Below are 26,603 nucleotides of genomic sequence, written 5' to 3'. Positions count from 1 at the left end.
TGTCACTTGGTTTCAGAGTGTGGTGTGTATGACCACAGATCGCCTATTGGTTTACGTGGACTGTGTATTTACTGCGAACATTAATGTATAAGATAGCTTTTGTAACTTGTGTTACCCTTACAAATCTATATATCTGTAAAGATATAGGTATAGATGAAGGAGTATTGTAATGTAGTTAATCTTGTTGAATAAATGTTTTATGCTTTTGTTAAAAGTTCATCAGCTGTGACTTTGCTCAGTGGCTATTCTCCATGAACCTAAACAAACAAATAAAAGTTACGATCTATCAAGCTGGGTTCCATTCTGGGATCAGGCTTGTCCAGGGATAACCACAGCTGTGATCATAACAATATTTTATCCATTGAAAGATAAAGGAAAAAATAGGATTTAGGATAGGAAACGCAGGCCTGTAAGGAAGATGGATGATGTTGATGGAGTACTGTTTGGATGATTTAATTACAAAAGCACTCCAAGTCTTGCCTGACAGCTGTCTGTTGAAAGCTAAAAGGAATTGGCTTGCTTAAGAACTTGGCAGAGACCTTAGATGCATCAAAAAGGATTCTTGTGCCACTGAAAAATGAGGTTCAAACGTGTTTAGAAAATGCAATGACAAAGGTGACAGTGTGAAACTTGCTGTTGATGCATATCCAGAGTTTTAAGGTGCTTATGCACCTGACTTCATTTATAGTTGCCCTGTGATCCGACTTTTCTGTTGTGCCCGGCCTGATCAAACCAACACAAAGAAAGGGGAGAAGGCGAGCTATAACAAATGAGAAAAGAAAACCTTGCATTATTGTACACTAGCCAAACAGAAAAACCTGCTATGACTGGGAGCAGCAGGAACCCTTGTTGCTTTAAAAAAAAATTGGAAACTTTTCCAATAGATTATGAAAACAGCACGGATACTTCACAGAATCTTAATGACACAGAAGGAGGCCATTTGGTCCATCATGCCTGCACCGACTCCCCAAATGAGTATTATGACCTAGTGCCATTGCCCTGCTTTTTCCCTGTACCCTTGCACATTGTTTCTATTCAAATAATCATCTAATGTCCTCTTGAATGCCTCGATTGAACCTGCCTCCATCACACTTCCAGGCAGTGCATTCCAGACCTGAACCACTCGTTGTGTGAGAACAAATTTTTTCCCACATCACACTTGCTTCTTTTGCAAATCGTTCTTGATCCAATTATGAGTGAGAACAGCTTCTGCCTATCTACTCTGTCCAGCCCCCTCATGATTTTGAACATCTTTGTCAAATCTTCTCTTAGCCGCCTTCTCTCTTCAAGGAGAAGAGTCCCAATCTCTCCAATCTATCCTCATAACTGAGGACCATTCTTGTAAACCTTTTCTGCACTCTCTCCAGTGTGTTCACATCCTATAATATGGTGCCCAGAACTGTACACAGTAGTCCAGTTGAGGTCTAACGAGTGTCTTGGATGATGAGAACAAGTTTTATACATAAGCTGTGCTTTTTCAGTGTGAGGATAATAAAGTGGTCCTCAAAGGTTTTCTTTTGATGTATGCTTGAATACCGTGGCTCTTAGCCTTTCACAAGCGTGATTCAATTTTTACCATTTAAAATTTCTTCTATTGTCTTGCCCTGCACCAAAGAGTCATTCAAGCATGAAGCAACACTATCAGCAAATCCTATGCAAGGTAGTTTGTGCTTTAGACTGGCGAGGAAACTGGTATTTCATAGGTTATGAAGAACGATGGCATGCTGGATGCTGTGCACGTGTCCAGTACAGCTTGGCATGTAGTGACCCCAACTACATGAGTAACAATTGAGAAAAAACAATGACCCAAAGGCGGTTGAGGAAGGGATACCCAGTGGATTGAGTGAGGCAGAGCTTGATATTTTCAATGGATGGTGACCCTGACATTTTCAGAGATAACAGATAGAAATATTTTCTTCTCGGAATGACTTAAAAGCTGTGAAGGATATAAATGAAGATGTGCTAGAACTCATCACTGAAAATTAGAGAGGTTAGCAAGGTAGATTCTGTGTTATGTGTTTTGCATTGATTCTTCAACAACGAGGTGTATTTATACAGCACCTTTTAATGTAGTATTATGTCACAGGGCGATATGAAAAACAGCTTGACATAGCCACAGAGGAGATATTAGGGCAGATGACTGAAAGCTAGATCAAAGGTATGTATTCTGTGGAGCATTTCCCCCTCACTGGAAACTGCTTGAGGCAACCTTAGTGTCATATGTGATCCCAAAATGAGCTGTGGACCACCTACCTGCGCCATCACTAATGCAGCCTATTTCCATTTCCATAACATCATCAGGCTCAGCTGCTGCTTCAGCTCATTTGCTGAAACCCTCACCCATGCCATTTTTTATCTCTAGACTGATTATTCCAATGCACTCGTTGCTGGCCTCTAGTGTTCTAGGCTCCATAAACTTGAAGTTAGTCAAATTTCCGTGACAAGTGTCCTGATTTATACCAAGTCCTGTTCACTCACCGCTCTTGTGTTTGCTGACCTACATTCACTCCTGGTTAAGCAAAATCTCAATTTTAAAATTTTCATTCTTGTTTTCAAATCCTCTATGGCCTCACCCTCCTTGTCTCTGTAATCTGCAGCCCCACAGCCTTCGGAGATATATGTGCTCTTCTAGCTCTGGCCTCTTGACCATTCCTGATTTTAATTGCTCCACCATTGGCCTTCAGTTACCTAGACTCTGAACTGTGGAATTCCCTCCCTACACCTCTGTACCTCTCTTCCGTTTTAAGATGCTCCTTAAATATACCATTTTCACCAACCTTTTGGCTATTTATCTTTAATATTGCTTTTGTGGCGCGATGTCAAATTTTACTTTATCAGACTGTTGTGAAGTGCTTTGGGACGTTTTATTATGTTGAAGGTGCTATATAAATACAAGTTGTAGTTAAAGGAGGGAGGGAAGAAAGGTGGCAAGATTTAGGGATGCAATTCTAAAACTCAAAACAAGGCCACTAATGGAGCGATTAACATTGGATGCTCAAGGTTAGAATTTGAGGAGTGTAGATATTTCAAAGGGTTGTGGGGTTGGAGGAGATTGAGGAGGTTAGAGATGGGGTGGAGTGAGGCTACGGAGGGATCTGGAAATGAGAGCGCAAATTTTAAAGTCAAAAATTTTCTGGACCAGGAGCCAGTGTAGATAAGTGAGCACAATGGTGATCTGTGAAAGGAGCTTGAGTTAGAACAACAGAGATTTGGATGACCTCAAGTTTGAGGAGAGTAGGCTAGCTTGGAGTGCATTGGAATAGGTCACATCTAAAGCTACCAAAGCATGGATGAGAGTTTCAGTCGTAGATAAGTGTCATCAAGGTAAAAGATAATGAAACGTTTGAATTTTATGCACTGGAAGGAATAGTGCAGAGGTAAATTACTTCAGATCTCCATCAGAATTAAGTCAACACTAACTTGTGACCTGGGCTTCTGAAGGCACAGCCACTGATGGTAGAGCAATTAAAATCTGGGACGTTCAAGAGGCCAGAATAAGATGAGCACTGATATCTTGGTAAGTTCTGAGGCTGGAAGAAATTACAGGGATAGGGAAGGGTAAGGCTTGGGAATAAGGATGAGAATTTTCAAGTCCAGGCATTGTTTGACCAGCAGCCATTGTAGATCAGTGAGCGCAGGGGTGATAGGTGAATGGGACTTGATGCGAGTTAAGACAAGGGTTTACAGAGAATGGAATGTGGGATACCTGCCAGGAGTATGTTGGGAAAGTTAAATCTAGGGGTAACAAAGGCAAGACTGAAGTTCTCAGCAGCAGATGAGCTGAGATGGAACGTAGTTGGGCAGTGTTACAGAAGTGAAAATAGGCAGTCTTGGTGATGCCATGAATATGAGATCTGAAGTTTATTTGGGGTCAAATTTGACTTCAATGTTGAGAACAGACTGGCTTCATCTCACACTGTTGCCAGCAACACCGTTGTTAGCTAGGGAACTGAGTTTGGACTGGGGACTGAAAATGATGGCTTCAGTCTTTCCAATAGTTAATTCGATGAAATTTCTGCTTAACCAGTTACTGGATGTCTGTCAAGTGGTCTGATATTTTACCAACAATGGAACAGTCATGAGGGAAGAACTTGTGGTACAGCTGGATGTCATAAGCATGCATGTGAAAACTAACGCTGTGCTTTTGAATTATGTTGCTGAAGAGTGTTAAAGTGTATACAGGCATGGGACACTCATTAGATAACTACTTGAGCATAAATAGACACTTTAGGGACACTGGTGGTGGGTTACATAGTTAGGAACAGTGCATTTGTAACGTTTGCCTTTGTGAATGAAGGTAAAACCTGAGTAAAGATTGACTTCTGGTGGTCTCCACCTGCTGACTGTCACAAGTTTAACAAAGGGCAGCATGTAGACGAGAAATAAGGGGGAGCCAAGGATCAATCTTTAGGAGACACAAGAGGTAACAGTGCGAGAGCAGGAAGAGAAGCCATTGCAAGCGATTCACTGGCTATGATCAGATACATAAGAATGGAACCAAGTGGGACAGGCTGGGACAGACAGACTTTTGGTGTCTCAGGGAATCAAGGAAGATGGGGAGTGGTCAGGAAAGTAGAGTTGAAGCCCGAGATACACCATGGTTGTATTGAATGATGGAGCAGGATCGAGGGGCTGTATTGTCTACTTCTCCTATTTCTTATGCATACCCAGCTGGATGACTGGGGAGATATTGGAGGAGGATGGTGTGTGGTCAGTTGTGTCAAAGACTGCAGACAGGTTGAGGAGAGAAAGTTTTCATTTGTCACAGTCACATAGGATGTCATAGAATTGCTCGCAGATTAAATGGAAAAGCTCACCTATCATTAAATTTTAAACAAGATTGTGTTCAGCTTTTTAAGCAAACAAAGGTTGTGATGCATCTTGGATTTTTACGTTGCTTCTCGGTTTATACAGGGTTGAGGGATTTCCGAGTGCGAGGAGCATGTTGGGAAGAGAGGCTGTTGAGCCTTGAGGTGTGGGGTCAGGGAGGAGAGGCTGCTGAATGAGTGGGAGAGGGAGTCGGAAAGAGCGGCATATGTGTGGGGTGGAGGGGAGGAGGACTGATTCACTGATTATGTGTGTGTTTGTGTCTACTTAAACACAGATTTTTATATATTGACGTGTTATTATGTATAATACTTGAGCTTGAAAAAATTATATACTGAACATTATTGCCATTTTGTTTTTTCTGGTGTCTGAGATCATGTTAATTTTCAAGAGTTTTATATATATTCATTCATTGAATGGGTGCATTGCTGACAAGGCCAGCATTTGTTGCCTCTCCCTAATTGTCATTGAGAAACTGGTAGTGAGTTAAAATGGGATCACATTGGAAAATAGTCTGCTAAGCATTGCCGCGGTCATCTGCTTTGCTCCGCTGGAACATAATCCGGCAAGGTCATGTTCTGTTGTTAGGATGAACTTCACCTTGGATTACATACATTAATTATGTTTTCTAAAATTTATTCATTCATGGGATGTGGGCATCACTAGCTAGGCCAGCATTTTATTGCCATCTCTAATTGCCTTTGAGCAGGTGGTAGTGAGCTGCCATCTTGAATTGCTACAGTCCATGTGGTGTAGGAACATTCCGCCCCCCCGGGCTGTTGAGGGAATTCCAGGATTTTGACCCAGCAACAGTGAATGAATGGTGATATTATTTCAAGTCCAGATGGTGTGTGACTTGGAGATGTTCCCATGCGTCTGCTGCTCTTGTTCTTCTAGGTGGTAGAAGTCCTGGGTTTAGAAGGTGCTGTCAAAGTAAGCTGCTGCAGTGCATCTTGAAGATGGTACAAACTGCTGTCACTGTGCCTGGGTGGGAGTGGATGTTGAAGATGGTGGATGGGGTGCCAATCAAGCGGGCTGTTTAGTCCTGGATACTGTTGAGCTTCTTGTGTTGTTGGAGTTTCACTCATCCAGGCAAGTGGATACTATTCCATTGCACTCCTGACTTGTGCCTTTAAGATGGTGGACAGGCTTTAGGGAGTCAGGAGGTGAATTACTCGCCATAGAATTCCCAGCCACTGACCTGTTCTTGTAGCCACAGCATTTATATTGCTAGTCCAGTTCATTTTCTGGTCAATCATAACCCCCAGGATGTTGGTGGTGGGGGATTCAGCAATGGTAATGCTGTTACATGTCAATAGGGGATGGTTAGATTCTCTGGTTGGAGATGGTCATTGCTTGACACTTGTGTGGCATGAATGTTACTTGCCACTTTTCGGCCCAAGCCTGGATGTTGCCCAGGACTTGCTGCATATTGACATAGTGCTGAAATGCTGAGGTTATTTTGGTGATTTGATACAAATGCTTTGGGTCCACAGTTTTGATGGTAACAGAAGGTAAACAGAGAGTAAACTAATGTTTCTACTGACTTGAATTCTAATACTACTTGGCCACATAGGTGCAATTATTTGCATTCCACTACGGAAAGTGCGATAATTACATAAGTCCCTTGTCACATATTCTCAGACCTCTTTGTCTTTGGCCACTCTCAGCTCTGTTTATAGAAATTGCTGTCATGTTCACAATTGCAGTTGTGGGTTGGTGTGTTTCACTTGTGTTTTGGCCAAGAGGGAGTGATTAGCAGTTCATGAGTCTAGGCTAGATAGGCTTTTTCATGTGGAGGACTGTACACGCAAGCCTGAACCTTAATATTTCCATGTGCACTTTTCAGGCATAAGTCAGGATTTAGCCAGAGGTTCTACTCATGTTAGCTGAAGTTAATGGCACCATCCCAAAATGCAGCATTCGGAAAAGATCCTGGCCGAATGGAAAATTGCCCAGGTATCACCTGGTCACTGCCCAGTTGGCCAACTCCTAGTTTATTAGTGATGTAAGGAATTTTTAACCGTGCTATCAAGAGGCTCACCACCTACTCCGGTGGTTCCTTGGCATTGAAAATGACTTGCTTCCCCTTTGGTTTGATGGGTTCTGAGATGGCAGATATGTCCAATGTGCGATCTATAGACTTTGCCATATATGGGGCAAGTGGTGCTTGTAAGGTTGGGTAGATGAGTTGGGCAGTTTTTGCGCTCTCTCTGACACCTCGACTTTGTCTCTCCATGTTTCCAACCAAATCTCACTGTGTTCGATGCATCCTTGCTTTGAGGATGCTTTAGAAGTATTTCCGTTGTCCTCCTGGAGTCTCCTGCCACGATGGAATTCTAAGTAGAGCAATTGCTTCGGGAGCCTGGTGTCAGGAAAATGAATGACTGTTATGTTCTGCCCAGCGGAGCTGATTTTGAGTGATTAGCATTTCGATGCTGAGATGGCAGAATTGTCATGAGGAGAGATTAGGCCAACTAGCCCTGTATTCACTGGACTTTGGAAGAATGCGAGATCTCATTGAAACATATAAAATTCTGACCGGGATGGGCAGACTGGATGTAGTGATGATATTTCCTCTGGCTGGGGGATATAGAGCAAGGATACAGGGTAGACCACTTAGGACTGAGATGAGGGGAAACTTCTTCACTCAGGGTGGTGAACCTATGGAATTCTCTACCACAGAAGGCTGTGAAGGCCATGTCACTGAATATATTTAAGAAGGAAACAGATTTCTGGGCTCTAAAGGAATCAAGGGGTATGGTGAGAGCGCATGAGTATGGATTTGAGATAGATGATCAGCCATGATCACATTGAATAGCGGAACAGGCTCAAAGGGCTGAATGACCTACTCTTACTCCTATTTTCTAAGTTTCTAGGCTTCTGTCTTTTTTGTCACTGGATTTAGAGGACCTTTCAAATGCACTGCTGGAGGTACTTCTCTAGTGCTTTGAGGTACCTGATATTGGTGGTTCCAGCCTCTGAAGCATATAGGAGTGATCCCTACACTCCTATTTGGTAAATTGTGATCTTAGTCTCTGGTTTGAGATCCTGGTCCTTATATATTATTTTCCTCAGTCAGGTGAAGGCTGTGCTGGCACATTGGGGGCAACAATGAATCTCAGCCTCTATGTCTGCCTTCATTGAGAGGAGGTTCCCAAGACACAGAAAATGGTCCACATTTTCCTGTATCTTGCTGTTGATCTTAATTTAGCGGGTGGCGTTTTACTGTGGGAGCTGACTGGAAGAGGACCTTACTTTTCTGGGTGTTTAGTGAAAGGCCCATTTTCTCATTTGATTTGGATAAGCAGTTGACAATAACCTGGAGCCAGTTTCTGAGTGAGCACACAGAAGTGTCATCTGCATACTGGAGCTCCATGACTGAAGTTGGAGTATTTTGGTTTTGCATTAAAGGTAGCATAGGTTTAACAAGTTTCCCACCTGTTCTGTAAATTATCTCCATGTTTGTGGGTGCTTTGCTTGAAATGAGGTGCAGGATTGCAGCGTGGAAGATAGGAGGGTTGGTGTGAAGACAGAGCCTTGTTTGACCCCAGTCTTCACTGAGATAGGGTCTGTGGTGGTTCTGTTGGTGAAGACTATGGCTTGAATGTCATAGTTGGGTAGGTGGAGGATGGTGACAAATTCCTGAGCACAACCAGATTTGAGGAGGATACTCGATAAACCTTTGCAGTTGACAGAGTCAAAGATTTTCATTAGGTCAAAAAGACCATGTACAGTGGTTGGTGCTATTTCTTGCATTTTTTCTTGAATTTGCAGCACAGTGAAGGTCTTGATAGGCGATACCCCTCACAGGGCCCTGTCCTTTGCAAACAGACAGAGCATGCCCACTCATTGCGTCTTTTTCAATTAAATAAAAGCTTGGGGAGAGCCATTCCGCGGTCCATTCCCCATTTGCAATGCCTTGACCAGAGGTGACTGGCATGGTTTGAATTTAAACAAAGCTTGGCAGTGAACTGTTCCCTAGTGCATTCTCCAGGGCAATGCTTCTACCAATCAGAGTCCACTTGCGAACCAATCAGCATCCTCTTCTCATCTAGTATAAATTGTTGTTCCCTTTGAAATTTCTTCAGCAATACTCAAGATCCGTACGACCAAGTGACTGTTTGTATACTGGAGTTGAGCGTGTTTCAAGTTGAAGACAGAGACTTGGTTGAGGAATTCTTAAAAATGCTCTCTCCAATGAGCACTGACTGCCTTCCTGCCCTTGATGAGCTTCCCTCCATGTGTTGCCCTCTGCAGGTTCGGCCCTTGACTGCTTGGGCCATAGGTAGTCTTGACAGTGCTGAAGAAACTGCATGTCATTGGTGTCTGCAAGTTGTTGGATCTCCTGCAATCTTTCTACCCACAATTTATGTTTTATGTTGCTGTACTATTGCCTTCAGATGCCTGTACAACTGCTGCTTTTCTCTTGAGGTGTGGTGAAGTTTCCAGTCTGTGAAAGCTTTCAGCTTATGTTTGATTAGGCCCTGTATGTCTTGATCGTTTTTGTCAAACCAGTCACAATGTTTCCTGGTGGAGATGCCAAGGACCTCCTTGCAGGTGCTTGTTATAGTAAGTAGACTTTAGGGTCGACCAGGCACTACGGGCATGCTGAAATAAAAACAGAAAGCACTGGAAATACTCAGCAGGCCTGGCAGAGAGAGATCTGTGGAGAGAGAAACAAATTTTTCTTTGGAACTTGTCATATTTGACTCATCGTTAACTCAGTTTCTCTCTCCACAGATGCTGCCAGACCTGTTGACTATTTCCAGTGCTTTCTGTTTTTATTTCAGCATGCCCGTAGTGCCTGGTCGACCCTAAAGTCTACTCACTATAACAAGCACTTCTGTTTTGTGTTAAGTAAACTTCAGAAACTATTATATTGAGGACAGGAAGAAAAAGATGGAGAATGAGATTTTTTAGTTCAATTTTCTATGAACACCTTAAATTTTGAAGGAAACTAATTACCTTGCGGTTTCTCAATAATTAGAAAAGGGCAATGTCAATCACCCAATATCTAAAAGACCAAGTACCAATAGAGAGAAAGGTGGATATTTCCATATTTAATTTTTTTTTCTTTTAAAAAGTTCAATTTTGCAAACAAAAGAAATTGATAGGGAGGGGGGCAAAGGTTGAGGGTATAAAACTATATATGGCCATCAAACTTTATGGTCAGTAATTAGGGAGTAGTGGATAGAGAAAGGCAGAGGGGACAGTACAGAGTTTTTTGAAAGCAGTTCAAAAGGTAAGATGGGTAGTAATGGGAGAGAGAGATGGTGAGAACAGGAACGAGTACGGACAGCAACGGGGTGGAAGAGAAGAATGAATGATTGTGTAGGGAATCACTGAAGGCCTCATTTTACCTCTGACCTTTAGCATAAGGGTCTGGCACATGAAGGGTTAACATGGGACCGAGTACAGTACTGCCTACAGAGTGATGACCTGCACCTAGGGGTCAGTGTAATGTTGGACAGAGCTGTGTGTAGGAGCAAGCATGGAGATAGCTCTTAGCTTTGGACCTTTATTGTACCTAACACACGAACATACAAATTAGGAGCAGGCCACTCAGCCCCTCGAGCTTGCTCCGCCATTCAATAAGATCATGGCTGATCTGAATGTAACCTCATCCCACATTTCTGTCTACCCCAGATAACCCTTCACCCCCTTGTTAATCAAGAATCTATCTGGCTCTGCCTTAAAAATATTCAAAGACTCTGCTTCCACTGCCTTTTGAGGAAGAGAGTTCCAAAGACACTCAATCCTCAGAGAGAATTTCTTCTCATCTGTCTGAAATGAGCAACCCCTTATTTTTAAACAGTGACTGCTAGTTCTAGATTCTCCCACAAAAGGAAACATCGTCTCCACATCCACCCTGTCAAGACCCCTCAGGACCTTAAAGGCTTCAATTAAGTCATCTGTTACTCGTCTAAATTCCAGTGGATAAACATAGAAACATAGAAAATAGGAGCAGGAGTAGGCCATTCAGCCCCTCGAGCCTGCTCCTTCATTCATTATGATTGTGGCTGATCATCTAACTCAATAGCCTGCTCCTGCTTTCTCCCCATATCCTTTGATCCCTTTCTCCCCAAGAGCTATAACTAACTCCCTCTTGAAAACATACAATGTTTTGGCTCAACTACTTTCTGTGGTAACCAATTCCACTCTCTGGGTGAAGAAATTTCTCCTCATCTCAGTCCCAAATGGTCTACCCTGTATCCTCCGACTGTGACCCCTGGTTCTGTACTCCCCCACCATCGGGAACATCCTTCCTGCATCTACCTTGTCTAGTCCTGTTAGAATTTTATAGGTTTCTTTGAGATTCCTCCCTCATTCTTCTGAACTCCAGCCAATATAATCCTAATCGACTCAATCTCTCTTCATATGTCAGTCCCGCCACCCCAGGAATCAGTCGGGTAAACCTTCGCTGCACTCCCTATATAGCAAGAATATCCTTCCCCGGATAAGGAGACCAAAACTGCACGCAATATTCCATGTGTGGTCTCACCAAGGCCCTGTATAATTGCAGCAAGACATCCCTGTTCCTGTACTTGAATCCTCTTGCTATGAAGGCCAACATACCATTTGCCGCCTGCTGCACCTGCATGCTTACCTTCAGCGACTGGCGTACGAGGACACCCAGGTCTCATTGCACATTCCCTTCTCTCAATTTATAGCCATTCAGATAATAATTTGCCTTCCTGTTTTTGCTACCAAAGTGGATAACCTCACATTTATCCACATTATACTACATCGGCCATGCATTTGCCCACTCACTCAGCTTGTCCAAATCACAGTGAAGCATCTCTGCATCCTCCTCACAGCTCACCTTCCCACCCAGCTTTGTGTCACCTGCAAATTTGGAGATATTACACTTAGTTCCCTCAACTAAATCATTAATATATATTGTGAATAGCTGGGGTCCCAACACTGATCTCTGCGGTACCCCACGAGTCTCTGCCTGCCATTTGGAAAAAGACCCATTTATTCCTACTCTTTGTTTCCTGTCTTCCAACCAGTTTTCTATCCATCTCAATACAATATCCCCAATCCACAAGCCTAACCTGTCCAGCCTTTCCTCATTAGACAACCTGTCTATTCCTGCTATTGGTCTAGTAAATCTCTGAACTGCTTCAAACGCGTTTATGTCCTTCTCTAAATAAAGAGACCAGCACACAATATTCCAGATGTAATCTCACCAATGCCATGTACAACTGAAGCATAACCTTTCTCCTTTGATATTCAATTGCCCTTGCAATAAACAATAACATTCTTTTAGCTTTCCTAATTACCTTCTGTTCCTGCATAGTATCCTTCTGTGATTCATGTATCACGAGGACACTCAGATCCTCAATCTCTCTCCATTTAGATAATAAGCTTCTTTCTTATTCGCCCTGCCAAAATGAACAATTTCACATTTGCTCACATAATCCATTTGCCAGATCTTTGCCCACTCACTTAACCTAGTTATGTCACTTTGTAGCCTCCTTACATCCTCTTCACAGTTTATTTTCCAACCTATCTTTGTTTTGTAAGCAAATTTAGCAACGATTCCGCCGGTCCCTTCGGTCAAGTCATTTACCTATGTATATAGTTCCTAGTTGTTAATAAATACTTACTGTTGAACTACCTAAGACTATGGATACCTTAATAAGACCTACTGAACTACACCCAACACTTCCTATTCGCTGCCGCCATGTTGTAACAACTCAAAACCTTGCAGAGGTGGCAGAAGAAAATTGAAATGCTGGAAAACTGAAGGCAAAATTAAAGAAGCATTCTAACCTGAAGAAAAGCTCAAGAAGCGAAAGTGCAGAAAGAAGTCGCCAGAAAAAAGCTTAAAAAAAGGCTTTGAAGCTGATGGCAGAAATTAAATTCCTCACTGCAGCAGAATACTCTGTTGAATCCCGTGAAAGTCCACCTTCAATACCCAGAGTAGGCAGACTTGGGAGGGGTGAGCTAAAAATTTAAAATTCCTCAACAACACAAGTCCTGAAAAATGTCGAATACTGCAGTATTCAGAAATTACCATTTAAATTGCATTCACAGATCCTCGAGTTGACGGTTAAGTTCACTCCGAACAAAGGAAAAAAATTTTTTTAAATTAACCTTGCCTGAATAGGCAGTTTAAAACACCCAGTAAAAGCCATGATTGTGTTTCCAAGACAGGAGAATATTGCGCTAAGGTGAGGAAGACTAAATAGTTGATCTGCGTAGGCATTGTTAAGAAAAAATTTAAACAGACGTCACGAATGCCATTATACCAGCAAGCACAGAAAAGCCTTTGTGATGATGCGTACAGTGGCGCCATCTTGGATTTTCAGAAACTTTTTGAAGCTGAACTGCAATTTAAAAATTTTAACCATGGATCAAAAATCCATTCTTCCAGATCAATTTGGACTTATCCAAGGCCCAGATCACTCACAAAATTGGGGACTTTGGCAAAAGAGACCCCTTAGATAAATGATTGCTTTAGGTCTGGATAAAAAGGCAGAAGCTGAACAAGTTAACACTGCTTTATCCAGTAGACCTGATAGCCAGGCAAGGAATCAATGAGTCATCTGCAAAATTTGAAGGAAGTTTTAAAATCATACTTCTCAGGTTAAAATAAGCACAACAAAATCCTTGAAAGGGCTAAATTTAATAAACGTGTCCAGCACCCAGGAGAGCCTGTTGACTCCTTTGTTACTGAGCTGTACAGAATGGCTGAAGTCTGTGATTTTGGTGACATGAACTATGAGCTAATTAGGGATAGAATAGTTGTAGGACTGGCAGGTGATGCATCCTCAGACATGTTTCAACTGAAGGAAGGTCTAACTCTTGAGAGAGTCATCCAGATTGTCAGGCGATCTGAAATCTGTTTGCAGCACAGCTGCATATATGGGGGTCATCTCCCTGGACACGCACTCTCGCACTCTCGCACTCTCGCACTCTCGCACTCTCGCACTCTCGCACTCTCGCACTCTCGCACTCTCGCACACTCTCTCTCTCTTCCGGGATGGTCCCAGTCCCAAAACTGAATGGGTCCAGCTGTGTTTGCATCGACTTGACACAGCTCAATAAAGCCATAGCCAGAGAAGTACACAATATTCCCTCCGTTGATGAAAGCCTGATTAAATTGTCTAAGAGCACAGTGTTTTCAAAACTTGACATCAGCAGTTTTTTGAAACTTCCCATAGACGAAGAGTCCACGTTGCTGACCACATTCATTATTTCCTTTGGCAGATTCTCTTTCAGTTGCATGCCTGTTTGGTTGCCTGTTTGGAATCACCTCGACACTAGAAACATTTCAACGTATAATGTTGGCCATTTTGCAAGGCCTGCAGGGTGTCATCTGCCCTATGGACATTGTTTTGGTTCATGGCACAACAGTGGAGGAATATGATAAAAGACTTGCAGTAGTCCTAGAATAGCTGTAGGAAGTAGGGCTGATGCTGAATGAGAAATGGGAGTTCTCCAAGACATCAGTTTGGTTACTGGGGCACAACAGCAATAAAGGCATTACATGTGAACCAGTTGGCAAAATTCTTACCAAATCCGGCACAGGTCATGGAACCTTTGAGATATCTATTTAAGAAAGAAGTGGTGCTGGAACACACATCAAGAGCAAACATTCACTCTCATCAGAGCAGTGCTAATCTCAATTGACATTCTGGGCCACTACAATCCATCCCTGCCCAATACTATAGCAGCGGGTGCTTCATCCACAGGCCTTGGAGCGGTCCTATTTCAAGAGCATTGGATGGAAGTCACCAACTGGTGTACTACGCTTCCAGAGGACTGTCAGACACAGACTAGATATGCCATAATCGAAAAGGAAGCCTTTGCAGTCATGTGGGAGTGAGAGAAATTTTCAGACTACACCATTGGCCTGAAGGCCACAATTGAAACGGACCATAAACCACTGGTCTCCTTAAGAAGCCGGAAAAGATGCCTCCCAGAATCTACGCCTCATGAGGTTCGTCTGTGAGATGGTATATGTCCAGAGCTAAAACCAAATATACTTTCCAGGGCCAGAAAGGACCTTCTGACAAAATAGGATGTCAATCTGATCGAGGGAAAATGCTTCAAGCTCCAATTGACAAGGAGACACCTGTCTGTGAGCACAAGTAAACTCCAACAGATTCATCAGGAACAAATGAAATGAGGAATGTACCTGCATCTGCCGTTGGAGACTTGGGGTGGGGGTGAGGGTGAGTGGAGTGGGGAGATGGGGTAGTATTAAGATGTAATACCTGGGGTAAACTGGGATAACTTGTAAATAATTTGGATAAAGACTTGGGGGTGGGGTGGGTGGAGGTGTAGTATAAGGGTCTGGTACATTAGGGTTGATGTAGGACTGAGTTCAGTACTGCCCACACAGTGGTATGAGAACTCATGACCCACATCTAGGGGTCAGTGCAGTGTTAGACAGAGCTGTCTGTAAAAGCAAACATGGAGACAGCTCCTAGCTTGGACCTTTTACTGTACCTATGTATATAGTTTCTAGTAATTAATAAATACTTACTGTTGAACTACCTAAGACTACAAATAACTTAAGACCTATCGAACCACTGCCAACGCCTCACAACATAGCTTCATTCTAAGATGCTCTGAAGCTATTGGTGGTTATTTTCCATGCTACACCACTCAGTACTTATCACCCAAAAGGAAAGAAGGAAAGACAGAAAAAATTTTAAGGAAGGAGGTGCAGAAGAAAGGAAGACAGGTGGAAGAGAAGAGAGAGGAACAGCATAACTATGATGAGAGGTCATTGTGTTACCCAATTCTCCAACTTGCTATGTGCAGTATGATTGATTAGAAATATATTTGGTGTATATTTTGTCTCCACACACAGACAAGTTTGAAAGCGGCACAATGCCATCAGAGGTAGAAGGATGTAAATAGTATAACAAATGAGCATGTTAGAATTTCAAATAGGTATACAGTTATTTTTAAATAAAGGACCAAGAGTGTTGTTTTTCATAATTCTATCTCAATTTATCTGTGCACTTTGGTCCAACTATCCCTTAGACTTCAACCCTGATTCACCTGAAGACGTGCTTGGGTATTGAAACCTCCTTAACTAACAGTATTGTAGTAAAAATCTAGTATTTGCATGTATTCCTGTCTGCATAACCTTGTCATACTTCTGCATACTTTTTCTTTTGTGCCATTTTTTCCCATTAGAAATTCCTTTTTCCATAATACAAATGGATAAATGGAAATAGTGCATGTCAACTGTCTTCTATCGCTGTGTAATTCTAGGCTCTCATCACAAAGGGTGCACTACACTCTTCCCATAAATTACTCCAAATGGTTTCAGAAACATTTGCATCTCCCATCTTCGTCCAACTAAAATTTCTGATGTCTAAAGTAAGACTTGAAAGAAATTTTTAAAAGTCAATTATAATAATATTCCACAATGACCTCTTAAACATGTTCTATTCATTTGTCTCTTGTGTCTTTATTTTTTTTAATTTATTTTTTTAATTGAGTACTTTGCATCTGTTTATACCAGAGAAAACGATATTACCAAAGTCCTCATAAAAGAGGAGGCAGTTGAGATGCTGGATGGGCTTAAAAATTCATAGAGGAGGCACCGGAAATACTGCTTGTACTCCAAGCTGATAAGTCACCAGGACCAGATGGGTTGCATCCGAGGATACTGAGGATGTAAGGATGTATATTGTGGTGATACTGGTCATAATCTTCCAATCCTCCTTTGATACAGGTGCTAGAGATTGGAGAATTGCATATGTTACACCCTTGTTCAATAAAGCTTGGAGTGATAAACCCAGCAACTACAGGCTGATCAGTTTAACCTGAGTGGTGTGAGAACTTTTAGAAATGTAATCGGGAACAAAATTAACAGTCACTTGGACAATTGCAGATTAATTAAGGAAAATCATCACAGATTTGTTTTGGGCAAATCATGTTGAAAGCCCATAAAATAAGAGAAAGTGGCAGCATGGATATGATAGCTGAGTAATGGCAAACAGAGTAGTGGTGAATGTTCATTTTGCGGACTGGAGGAAGATACACAGTGGAGTTACCCAGGGGTCAGCACAAGAACCACTGTTTTCCTTGATTTCGATGAAATTGGAAACTAGAGCTTCTCAGGAGACTGAACCTGGTCGAAAACATATGTGTAATGTAACACCGAGAGCCCTCTGAGCCCAGTGGTACAGTAAAGCTATGCTGAAGAAGGTAGATACCAGAGAATAGGCAAATAAAAATTTGTTATGGATGTTTGTTTCTTGAGGATAATATTTGTGGATCAATGCCATCTAGACCATCATAATCAGACTTGAGAAGGTTCTGCAGATGTGTGCCATTTTTACTCCTTTGAAGGCTGCGCCTGTAGAACTCGGAAACAAAAACAAAAATTGCTGGAAAAACTTAGCAGGTCTGACAGCATCTGTGGTGAGGAAGACAGAGCTAATGTTTCGAGTCTGTATGACTCTTCATCAGAACACTAGGGCCATATGTCACTTGCTCATCCTGCTTTCTACCCTTAATGTCACCATTAGCACATCCTTTAACTAATATCACTACTGTCAACACCCCTTTGACCTTGTGTTTGTGACATCTTTGGCAATCTCTCCTTTGCCTCCACCTATCAGTGGCCCTCTATCTAGCTCCACCTGTCCCATCCCCCTTAAACAGCTTATATTTCACCTCCGTTTCTATTTCTTAGTTCTGATGAAAAGTCATACGGACTCAAAACGTTAACTCTGTCTTCGTCTCCACAGATGCTGTCAGACCTGCTGAGTTTTTCCAGTAATTTTTGTTTTTGTTTCAGATTTCCAGCATCTGCTGTATTTTGCTTTCATTGAAGTTCTGATTTTTTTTAAACAAAGTGCATGGTAAATTGTTTAGTAAGGGAAATGTGCAAAATGGGATGTGGCTACAAGCTAGAAATTAGAAAGGCAGATCAGAAACTTTGAAAATTTTCAAGATTGTTTTGAATTTGTAAAACTGTACTGCAGTGCAAGTGTCATATGCTCTTTTGAACACATTCTACTAAATAGCATAGATTGTGGTGTGTAAGCTGACTGTGTTTAAGATGACCCAGTTTTCCCAGCCTCAAAAGTTATGTTTTGCATCTGCCCTTTGTATAAGTTGACCCCCCCACCACTTTCAGCCACAATATGCTATACTCGCATTAGTAGTCAGTCTCATTTCTCGCTCCACAATTATGGCTATGTCAGGTGATTATATGTTGCATTGCGATGATGTGCAGAAATTTAAGAGACAACCCCACACGGAGCAGACTCTGCATTGTGAATGACAAAAGAAAATTAGTGTTTCAACAAAATAAATGAGGTATGAAGCTGGTTTCAAGCTGAAAGCCGTAACATTTGCTGACTCATCAAATAACTGTGCTGCAGCAAGGGATTTCGGCGTTAGTGAAAAGCTGATGAGAGAATGGCTGAAGAAGGAATCTGCCCTGAAAAAGATGCCCAAGATGAAATGCGCCATGAGAACAGGGACCAGCCATTGGCCTGATGTTGAGAAAGATGTGTCGGAATGAGTCCTTGAAAATTGTCAGAATGGTTTTGTCACCAGAAATGCAATACTCGCTTAAGTGGGCCAAATCAAACCCTGAGTCTAGCTTAAATTTTGGCGCAACAGCTAGTTGCTCAAGCTGATTTATGAAATGAAAATGTCTTGTGTAGTAGCAGAAGACCAAGATCGCTCAGAGACCATCAAAAGACCTCTATGTCAAAATGACCAGCTTCCAGCGATGATTCTTCAAGAGAGCGGCAAAAAATACGAGTACACATTCTGCCACATTGGCAACAAGGATGGAACGCCCTTGAATTTTGATGTGGCCAGCCATTGAACTGTGGAGTGGAAAGATTTAGAAACTGTTGAACTCAAGACATGAGAAGACAAGAATTAAGGTGGCACCAGCCTGCATTGCTGGTGGAACAAAATTAAAGTCTATGGTAATTTTCAAATGTAAAACCATGCCAAAAATCAAGTTCCCTGCAGGAGTTTTTGTACATGGCTATGGCAACAGTTGGATGGATGATGATGGAGTGAAGTTAAGGATTGATGTGTGGAATAGGCATCCCAGTGGCCTAAATTAAGAATGCAATTTAATAGTGCGGAATACAACAAGTTTATCGGCTTACTGCTGAACCCTTTGATCTTGGCAGCGGGGTCATACACGAGACACCTATTGGACGTGAGATCAAGAGGCATCTGCGAGGAAATAACAAGACATTGCAATTGTATCAGGGGGTCTAATGCCTGTTCAACCTGTTTTTGGATAAAAACAAAAAACTGTGGATGCTGGAAATCCAAAATAAAAACAGAAATACCTGGAAAACTCAGCAGGTCTGGCAGCTTCGGCGGAGAAGAGTACAGTTGACGTTTCGAGTCCTCATGACCCTTCAACAGAACTAAGTAAAAATAGGAGAGGGGTGAAATATAAGCTGGTTTAAGGTTGGGGTCGGGGCGTGGGGAGTGGTTGTAGGGACAAGCAAGCAGTGATAGGAGCAGATAACCAAAAGATGTCACAGACAAAAGAACAAAGAGGTGTTGAAGGTGGTGATATTATCTAAAAGAATGTGCTAATTAAGAATGGATAGCAGGACAAGCAATGACTAAAGCTATCTGTACCTTGCTTGTCCTGCTATCCATTCTTAATTAGCACATTATTTTAGATATTATCACCACCTTCAACACCTCTTTGTTCTCTTGTCTGTGAGATCTTTTGGTTATCTGCTCCTATCACTGTTTGCTTGTCCCTACAACCACTCCCCCCCCCCCCCCCCCCCCCCCCCCCCACCTTAAATCAGCTTATATTTCACCCCTCTCCTATTTTTACTTAGTTCTGTTGAAGGGTCATGAGGACTCAAAACGTCAACTGTACTCTTCTCCATCGATGCAGCCAGACCTGCTGAGTTTTTCCAGGTATTTCTGTTTTTGTTTTCAACCTTTTTTGGATGTGTGCCTCTACAAGCCTTTGAAGGATCATGCTCCTGCCAGATAGAATAGGTGGATGGTTGACGGAGAAAAACCTTGAGTGGAACTATGTCCATTGCCCTACTTGATTTCTTTTTGAGAGGCTTCTTCTTCAAATTGTGGGATGCTATCCATGCCCAAATTATCATCAGATTGCTCAAAAAATGCAAATATCCAATTCAGTGGATGGAGAGGACGATGATTTGTTGTGGAGAGATGATTTTGAAACTACGTGTCACATCTGATCCAGAGCGGAATCTTTGCATTGATGCCAGAGCCAAAGTGACTCGATGAATTCGATGAGCTCTTTGCGTTGGATGCTGAAGACGATGAACTTGTTGTGTTTTAAAACACATTCATTGTGATTTAAGGTATCTTTGTACATCTAATTTATTGAATAAACCTTGCCACATTAATTTAGTATGAATTACTGGTTTTATGTTTTATTTTCAGATTTCAAAATGGTGACCAGGCACATTCACATTTTATACTCTACAAATAAGTTTTTGCAATTTTTTTTGGAAAAAGATGAAAAAAGATAATGAGCCATTTTTAGTAGCAAATTAGAACAATAAAATGCTGGTCGCTGCTCCAAAATTTACCTGACGAATGCTGTTTTGTTCTGTTTTCTTTCAGATTTGTTTCCTTTTGTTTGCTATTCTGTATACAATCTCCTACTTCATTATCACCAAATACAAGCGGAAACCAGGTTAGTAGAGATTTGCATCCATACAACTATGTTTGAAGGTTGAAATTGTAGTTCATGGAAAGACTTTGGGGAATTAAAAGGTGAATCGCACCGCACAATACGAAGCCTTTGATCTGACTTGCTCAGGTTTGATGATGATGTTGTCAAGAAGAGGTTGTTAGAATCACCCTTGTTGAAGATTATCATAATCTGATTTTTGTGTAGTGCAGACATTACTTGCCCCTCATCAACCCAAGCCTGGATGTTGTCCTAATCTTGCTGCAGCCTCCTCATCTGCTGAAACCCTACTCTATCATCTTTGCCTCCAGTTTGACTTTAATACTCATTGTTGGGCCTCTGAACTTCACACAAACTCTGCAACTTGCTTTTATTATGTTCTTGATTTCTGTTTTCATTTGTTCCCTGCATATTGCCTGTTAAGATAGTGGCTGCACTTTAAAACTAACTCCTTGACTGTGAATAACTTTGAGATTGCCTGAGGGCTTGGTAGGCAATTCTGTAAATGGATGTCTGTTTGTTCCTTTTTGTCCAACTCTAGCCAACAGTTCCTGGTTTCTTTTTTGCACACAGCAATGTGACCTTCCTGGCCAAAATATCGAATTATATACTGCTTGACTTATCGTCTTAATGCATTATCCACCCTCAATGTCTCTGTAGCTTTCAACACGGTTCAACACCCTTTTTTCTTTATTCATCTGTTTCCGCGGCATGGTCTTCCATTCCTACCAGTTGCGCATTGGGTAGCCCTATATCTCTGTTTTCCTTCCATGATCTCATGGGCACCGCCATTGTTCCAAGATTCCATCTTTGATCTGTTCTGATGAAGTCTCAGACCGCAAAGGTGACCTGTGTTTTTCTCTCCACAGATGCTGTCTGAGTTGCTGGTTATTTATAATATTATCTGTTTTATTGCAGCTTCTATGTACCTTCTGATAATCATCTTATCGTTCTGCAAATGTGCTCAATTGCTTTCTCATTAGCTGAGTCATCTATATACTTACGAGATTGTTGATTGCAAGAGAACTTTTTCCAGCTCTTCAATGGCAAGACTGAAGCTATTCTTTTCTGCTTCCACTAGAAAGTTTGCACGTTACAAACAGATTTGTGTTCTTCTTGTGCACTGGAATCCACAAGTGTGTCTTCTGTGTCCTGTTTGACTCTTGCCTGAGCTTCAAACCCTATGTAAAAACCATGCACCTTCATTGCTTTCGCTTGACTTCTTTAGTACTCTTTGCAGGACCTCTGAATTCCACTTTTCACAAACTCTGTGACTTGCTTTAATGTTGTGCTTATTTATCATCAGTGTTCTTCTTCTTCTTTTCCATTTGTTCCCTGCACACTGTCAAGTTGATGCCCTTGAGGCCAACCACTATACAACTAGTGAAAAAGTTCCACTATGAAATCAGAAGCTGGTGATTGCAAAAGACCTGAGAACAGGAGAAAGAGGTCCTAAGTATTCTGCTTATTTGGCACAAACTCAAAAACCTGAAAATCTAAGAAAAAGTGACCTGTTTCAACAACCACACCATGATGGTAACATGGAAGCTTTTACATACTGATTTTTTTTTTTAATGTAGTTCCTTTAGTACACTTGACGTATAAAAGCATGAGCCAGTTGTGCTGTGGAAGTAAGGTGTATACACAGCAAGTGTACATGCCAAATATTTGAGAGGTGGTTGGCCACTTCAACTGTGCCTTTGGAACCCTGACTTAATGTATAGATATGTTTAGAAATCTCAGGTTAGCATTCTTGTTTTAAATATATTTAGAGGGGAATTCCTTAAGACAGACATAGTACAAAATAACACCACCATGTAAGTTTTTAAGAAGTAATCAAGGGAGGTAAAGTCTGTCAGACTGCATGTGAGAGCAGCCAGATAATTTGATCTGGCAGTTACGATGGGCTGCTCAACTTAAATTTGCTACATTGGAGGAAAGAGGTCTTGACCAAGTATCTCTTGTATTTTAAATTCTGTGGGAGATAGATGATCTGTGGGTGTAAAAGTTGCATTTATTGTTATCTTTATCGTTAGAACAGATCTGAAAACTTGAGCTGGTTATCCTGGCAAGGGAGGCTTTGCAAGGTTATTTTATTAACCATTCCATACCTTTTCATATATATCTTGTACTATTTCTTTCAGCTCATGAGTTTTTCTTGTGTCACTGTACCTAGTTCATTTACTCCTGGCCTTGTGGAACTCCTTGGGCCATTAAAAATCTCTTTTCTTGTGTTCTATACCTGATCTTATTGCTGTTATAAGTAGAGGAAACCAAGTACTTGCCTATTTTTCTATCCAAGCAGGGAACATGAGTTAAATCTTAAGTTCTTGAAGTGCGAGCTGCTATATTGTGCATAGCTGCTTATTTGTTGCTGTTAATGGGATTAGATATTGGAATGGGAGCAGATTTACCTGCGTTCTTGAAAGGAACTTGGCCTAATCGACTTTCAGTTCTGTGTATGAAAGAGAGAAATGTGCGTGTCTCTTCTCCTCTCCCTACCCTCCACTCAAGACTTTTCTCTACAGTAGGTGAATAAGGCATTAGTGCGTTATTATGAGATCTGAGTTGAGAATCTGATGCAGGCATATTAAACTAAATTTTCCTGTGCCTCGTTTTGCCTTATCCACAATGCTTCATCTGCCTGAGTCTGCCTCAATTCTTCCTGAAACTAACAGGTTTCCTTACTTATGCTTATCGGAACCCTTCATGATTATCAACTCCTGTATCAGATCTTCCCTTAATTGTTTTTGCTCCACAGTGAACATGTAATTGAAGTCTTTGATCCCTGGTACTATTTTAGAACGAGAGTTAATGTTTCAAGTCCAATGTGACTGTTCTTTAGATGAAGAGTCATATTGGACACAAAACGTTAACTCTGTTTCTCTTTCCACAGATGCTGCCAGACCAGCTGAGTTTTTCCAGCATTTTCTGTTTTTATTTCAGATTTCCAGCGTCTGCAGTATTTTCCCCCCTTTAAACTATATCATTTAGTTTATATTGCTGCTCCTCATTTTTCCTAACAGAATGAATCACTTCATACTTATCTGTTATATTTTATCTGCCACGTGACTGACAGTTTCACCAGTTCATCTATGACCTGCTGAACTCTGTTACTATCCGCTTCACTGTTTTCATTTCCAAGTTTTATGTCACCTACAGACTTTGAAATTATGCCCTGCGTATCCAAGTCCGGGTCATTAATATATATCAAAAAAAGCACTGGCCCCCAACACTGACTCCTCTGAGGGATACCACTGCAACTGTCCCACCAATCTGAAAGTATAACCTCTCAGTTCTGGTATCATTATTATAAATGGTTTTTTTGCACCTTCTCTGGTGTCTCTGTAGTCTTTTTGTAACATGGAGATGAGAACTCTACGGTACTCCGTGTGGTCTAAGCATGCAAGTTTATGTCACTTCTCTGCTTTTCAATTCTGTCCCTCTGACAATGAACCCCAGTGCTATGTTTCCTTTAAATATGGCCTTATTAACTTGCATTGCTATTTTTAGTGGTTTGTGTATCTGTACCCCTAGAACCCTTTGCTTCAAAAACCCATTTAGACTTTTTCCAATGAGTATGTAACCTCCACATCCATGCTACCCAGATACACCTTTCACACTTGTCTATATTGAAACTAATTTGTCATTTACATGCCCATTTTGCAAACTTATTAATGCCTTCTTATATTTTGTCATATTCTTCTTAGTACTGACTATACTTTCAATTTGGTGTCTGCCAAGTTTGAAATTATAATTTTGAAATTTAGAATTATTGAGTTCAAATCATGTTTGCAAACTGAACAACACTGATCCTTGTGGAACACCACTTCCTACCATTTACCTTTCTGAGTTAACAACCCTTAACTCCTCTTCTCTATTTTCTGTTTTGCAGCCAGCATGCTATCCATTCTGCTACTTGTCCCGCTACTCTACATGCTATGAGGTACCTTATTTGAAGGCCTTTTGAAAATCCATATGTTAACTCAATTTTGTTATCCTAAAGTCTATAAGATTGGTCAATCAGGACCTGGCTTTTTGAAATTCGTGCTCACTAATTTTCAGTTTCTAGATGTTTTTCTTCATTTTTGTTATGCCCATATAATTGTGAAAAGAATTATACTATTCTGCCCTTTTACCGCTGTTGTTTTTGCTTCTGGTGGATTGAATTAAGTGCCTAAGTTTATTCAAACTCAGCACCATGACTGCCATGGGCTTGCTTTCACAGTTGTCATTCTGCTTGATCTGGACACTGTACAAATGGAATTAGCACCATCTTGGTTAGAAAACCAGATTCTGTAACCCATGTTTTTTGTTTGTGTTGGATTTTGTTTTTGTAAGTTACAATTTCTCGTCATTCTAGGTAATGGAACACTTTTATTCCCAAGTGACAGCAGCATGGGACGTGTTTAGTGCCAGAGAAACACCCTCCCGTCCTTAATTTAACAATGTACCAAAATAAATTCCCCTTATTGAGTAATGAGAATTTTTCTGCTTTTCATCCTAACCATCCTTGTGATTGTGCTAATAATTGCAGTTTAATGTTCAGATTTACCTGCGTTCTTGAAAGGAACTTGGCCTAATCGGCTTTCAGTTCTGTGTATGAAAGAGAGAAATGTGCGTGTCTCTTCTCCTCTCCCTACCCTCCACTCAAGACTTTTCTCTACAGTAGGTGAATAAGGCAATAGTGCGTTATTATGAGATCTGAGTTGAGAATCTGATGCATGCATATTAAACTAAATTTTCCTGTGCCTCGGTTTGCTTTATCCACAATGCTTCTTCTGCCTGAGTCTGCCTCAATTCTTCCTGAAACTACTTATGTAGCAGGCAATTTCAGAATTCCCCCTCTTAGTGTCAAAAAAATCTACTAACAACTCCACTCCACCAGTCTTCATGAGTGTAACCAGCCTGATGTACTGATGACTTTGATGTACTGCTGCACATCAGGACCCTCTGCCTCATGCTCCAAGTCTTTCCAGGCTTTCAGATCCTCCCTTGTAGCTCAACTTTTGCTCATCCCCTAGCCTTCAGACCCTTGCAACCTACTCAGTGCTGTTATATTCTAGGACCTTTCCTGGCTTCAATTCTGCCTTCTGTGCTGTCAAAGTCATAGCCTGGGTTTCCCTGCCTCCATACAACTGGCAATTTCTGGTTTCCTTCAAGGCTGCCGAATCCAAAAAGTCATTCTGTAAATCCGTTCTACCCCAAATCCCACTTCTTGCAAACCTGTGTGCCTCCTTGAGTGTACTGCCATACCCAGAAAAAGGCCCCATGCTGTCAAAGCAGAGAAATTCTCAATACTGCTGTTAAAGACCGCACAGGTCCTCTTCCCGTCACAGCAGTATTTACTGTAAGCAATGCAGTTTTCCCCTAGTCACTGCTGGGTTTATGCAGTACACTATCAAATGTTCCATAGCATACTCTCGCAACATGCAACCACCACTCCCAGTCCTTGCATGGCTTTAACAGTGCTATCGCAGCCAAAACACATTATTTCTAGCTGTAGCAGTACTGGAGCAACTAGTACTGAACACCCTTTACGCATATCCTAGAACTTCTTTCAGATTTTTAACCACAACTCGGCTTCATATTTCATCTAGCTTCACCCAGTGCCGCCACACCGTGACAGCTGTCTCCCACTGCTGACAGATAGTGCTATTATTACATGGCTCTCAGTGGTGAAGGGCCCTGGAGATCACGATGATCTGTTTTATCATAACTTTATGGATAGGCTTGATGAATGAATTGGTCTATTCCTGTCCATTATTTTCGTACGTTTGTTTGTACAGTGCCCCTTTAGTGCTACTAAATACCATACATTTGCCTTGTATTTTCCACATAGAAGATAAAATAAATCAGCTATTCTATAATAAAATTGAACTTTGATTTATTCTATCACTGTGAAGCAATGGACCTGCAATAGCATGCATTGCAGTGTAAAACAGTCCATTTACCTTGAGCAATGCCACAGGTCTTAAGCTGATGCAATATTTCGCAAATTTTGTGAAATTGTTTTATGTTGAGTAAATCGATTTGCTCTCACGTTTTACTCCATTGTGAGGAAGTTGGAGTGCAATACCACTTATAGCAGAATGCCCTGCTTTCTTGCTTTCAT

The 26,603-nt window shown here is 41.4% G+C and overlaps 1 protein-coding gene across 3 annotated transcripts in view; it reads left to right on the top strand.

The window, feature by feature from the left end:
• Window positions 1-26,603, top strand: part of lmbr1 (limb development membrane protein 1) — a 325,954-nt gene that overhangs the window by 2,812 nt on the left and 296,539 nt on the right. For all 3 annotated transcript variants that reach the window (XR_005942582.1, XM_041183595.1, XM_041183596.1), the window contains exon 2: window positions 20,419-20,491. Coding sequence is in view for 2 of the 3 variants with exons in the window: in XM_041183595.1 (XP_041039529.1) it covers window positions 20,419-20,491 (73 nt within the window). In the remaining variant the exon portion in view is untranslated. The remainder of the gene's footprint in view (window positions 1-20,418; window positions 20,492-26,603) is intronic.

The sequence above is a fragment of the Carcharodon carcharias genome, chromosome 3, assembly GCF_017639515.1.
Source record: "Carcharodon carcharias isolate sCarCar2 chromosome 3, sCarCar2.pri, whole genome shotgun sequence".
Classification (NCBI taxonomy): Eukaryota; Metazoa; Chordata; class Chondrichthyes; order Lamniformes; family Lamnidae; genus Carcharodon; species Carcharodon carcharias.
The sequence above is the reverse complement of the archived record's forward strand: the minus strand, read 5'-3'. Positions and strand labels throughout refer to the sequence as shown.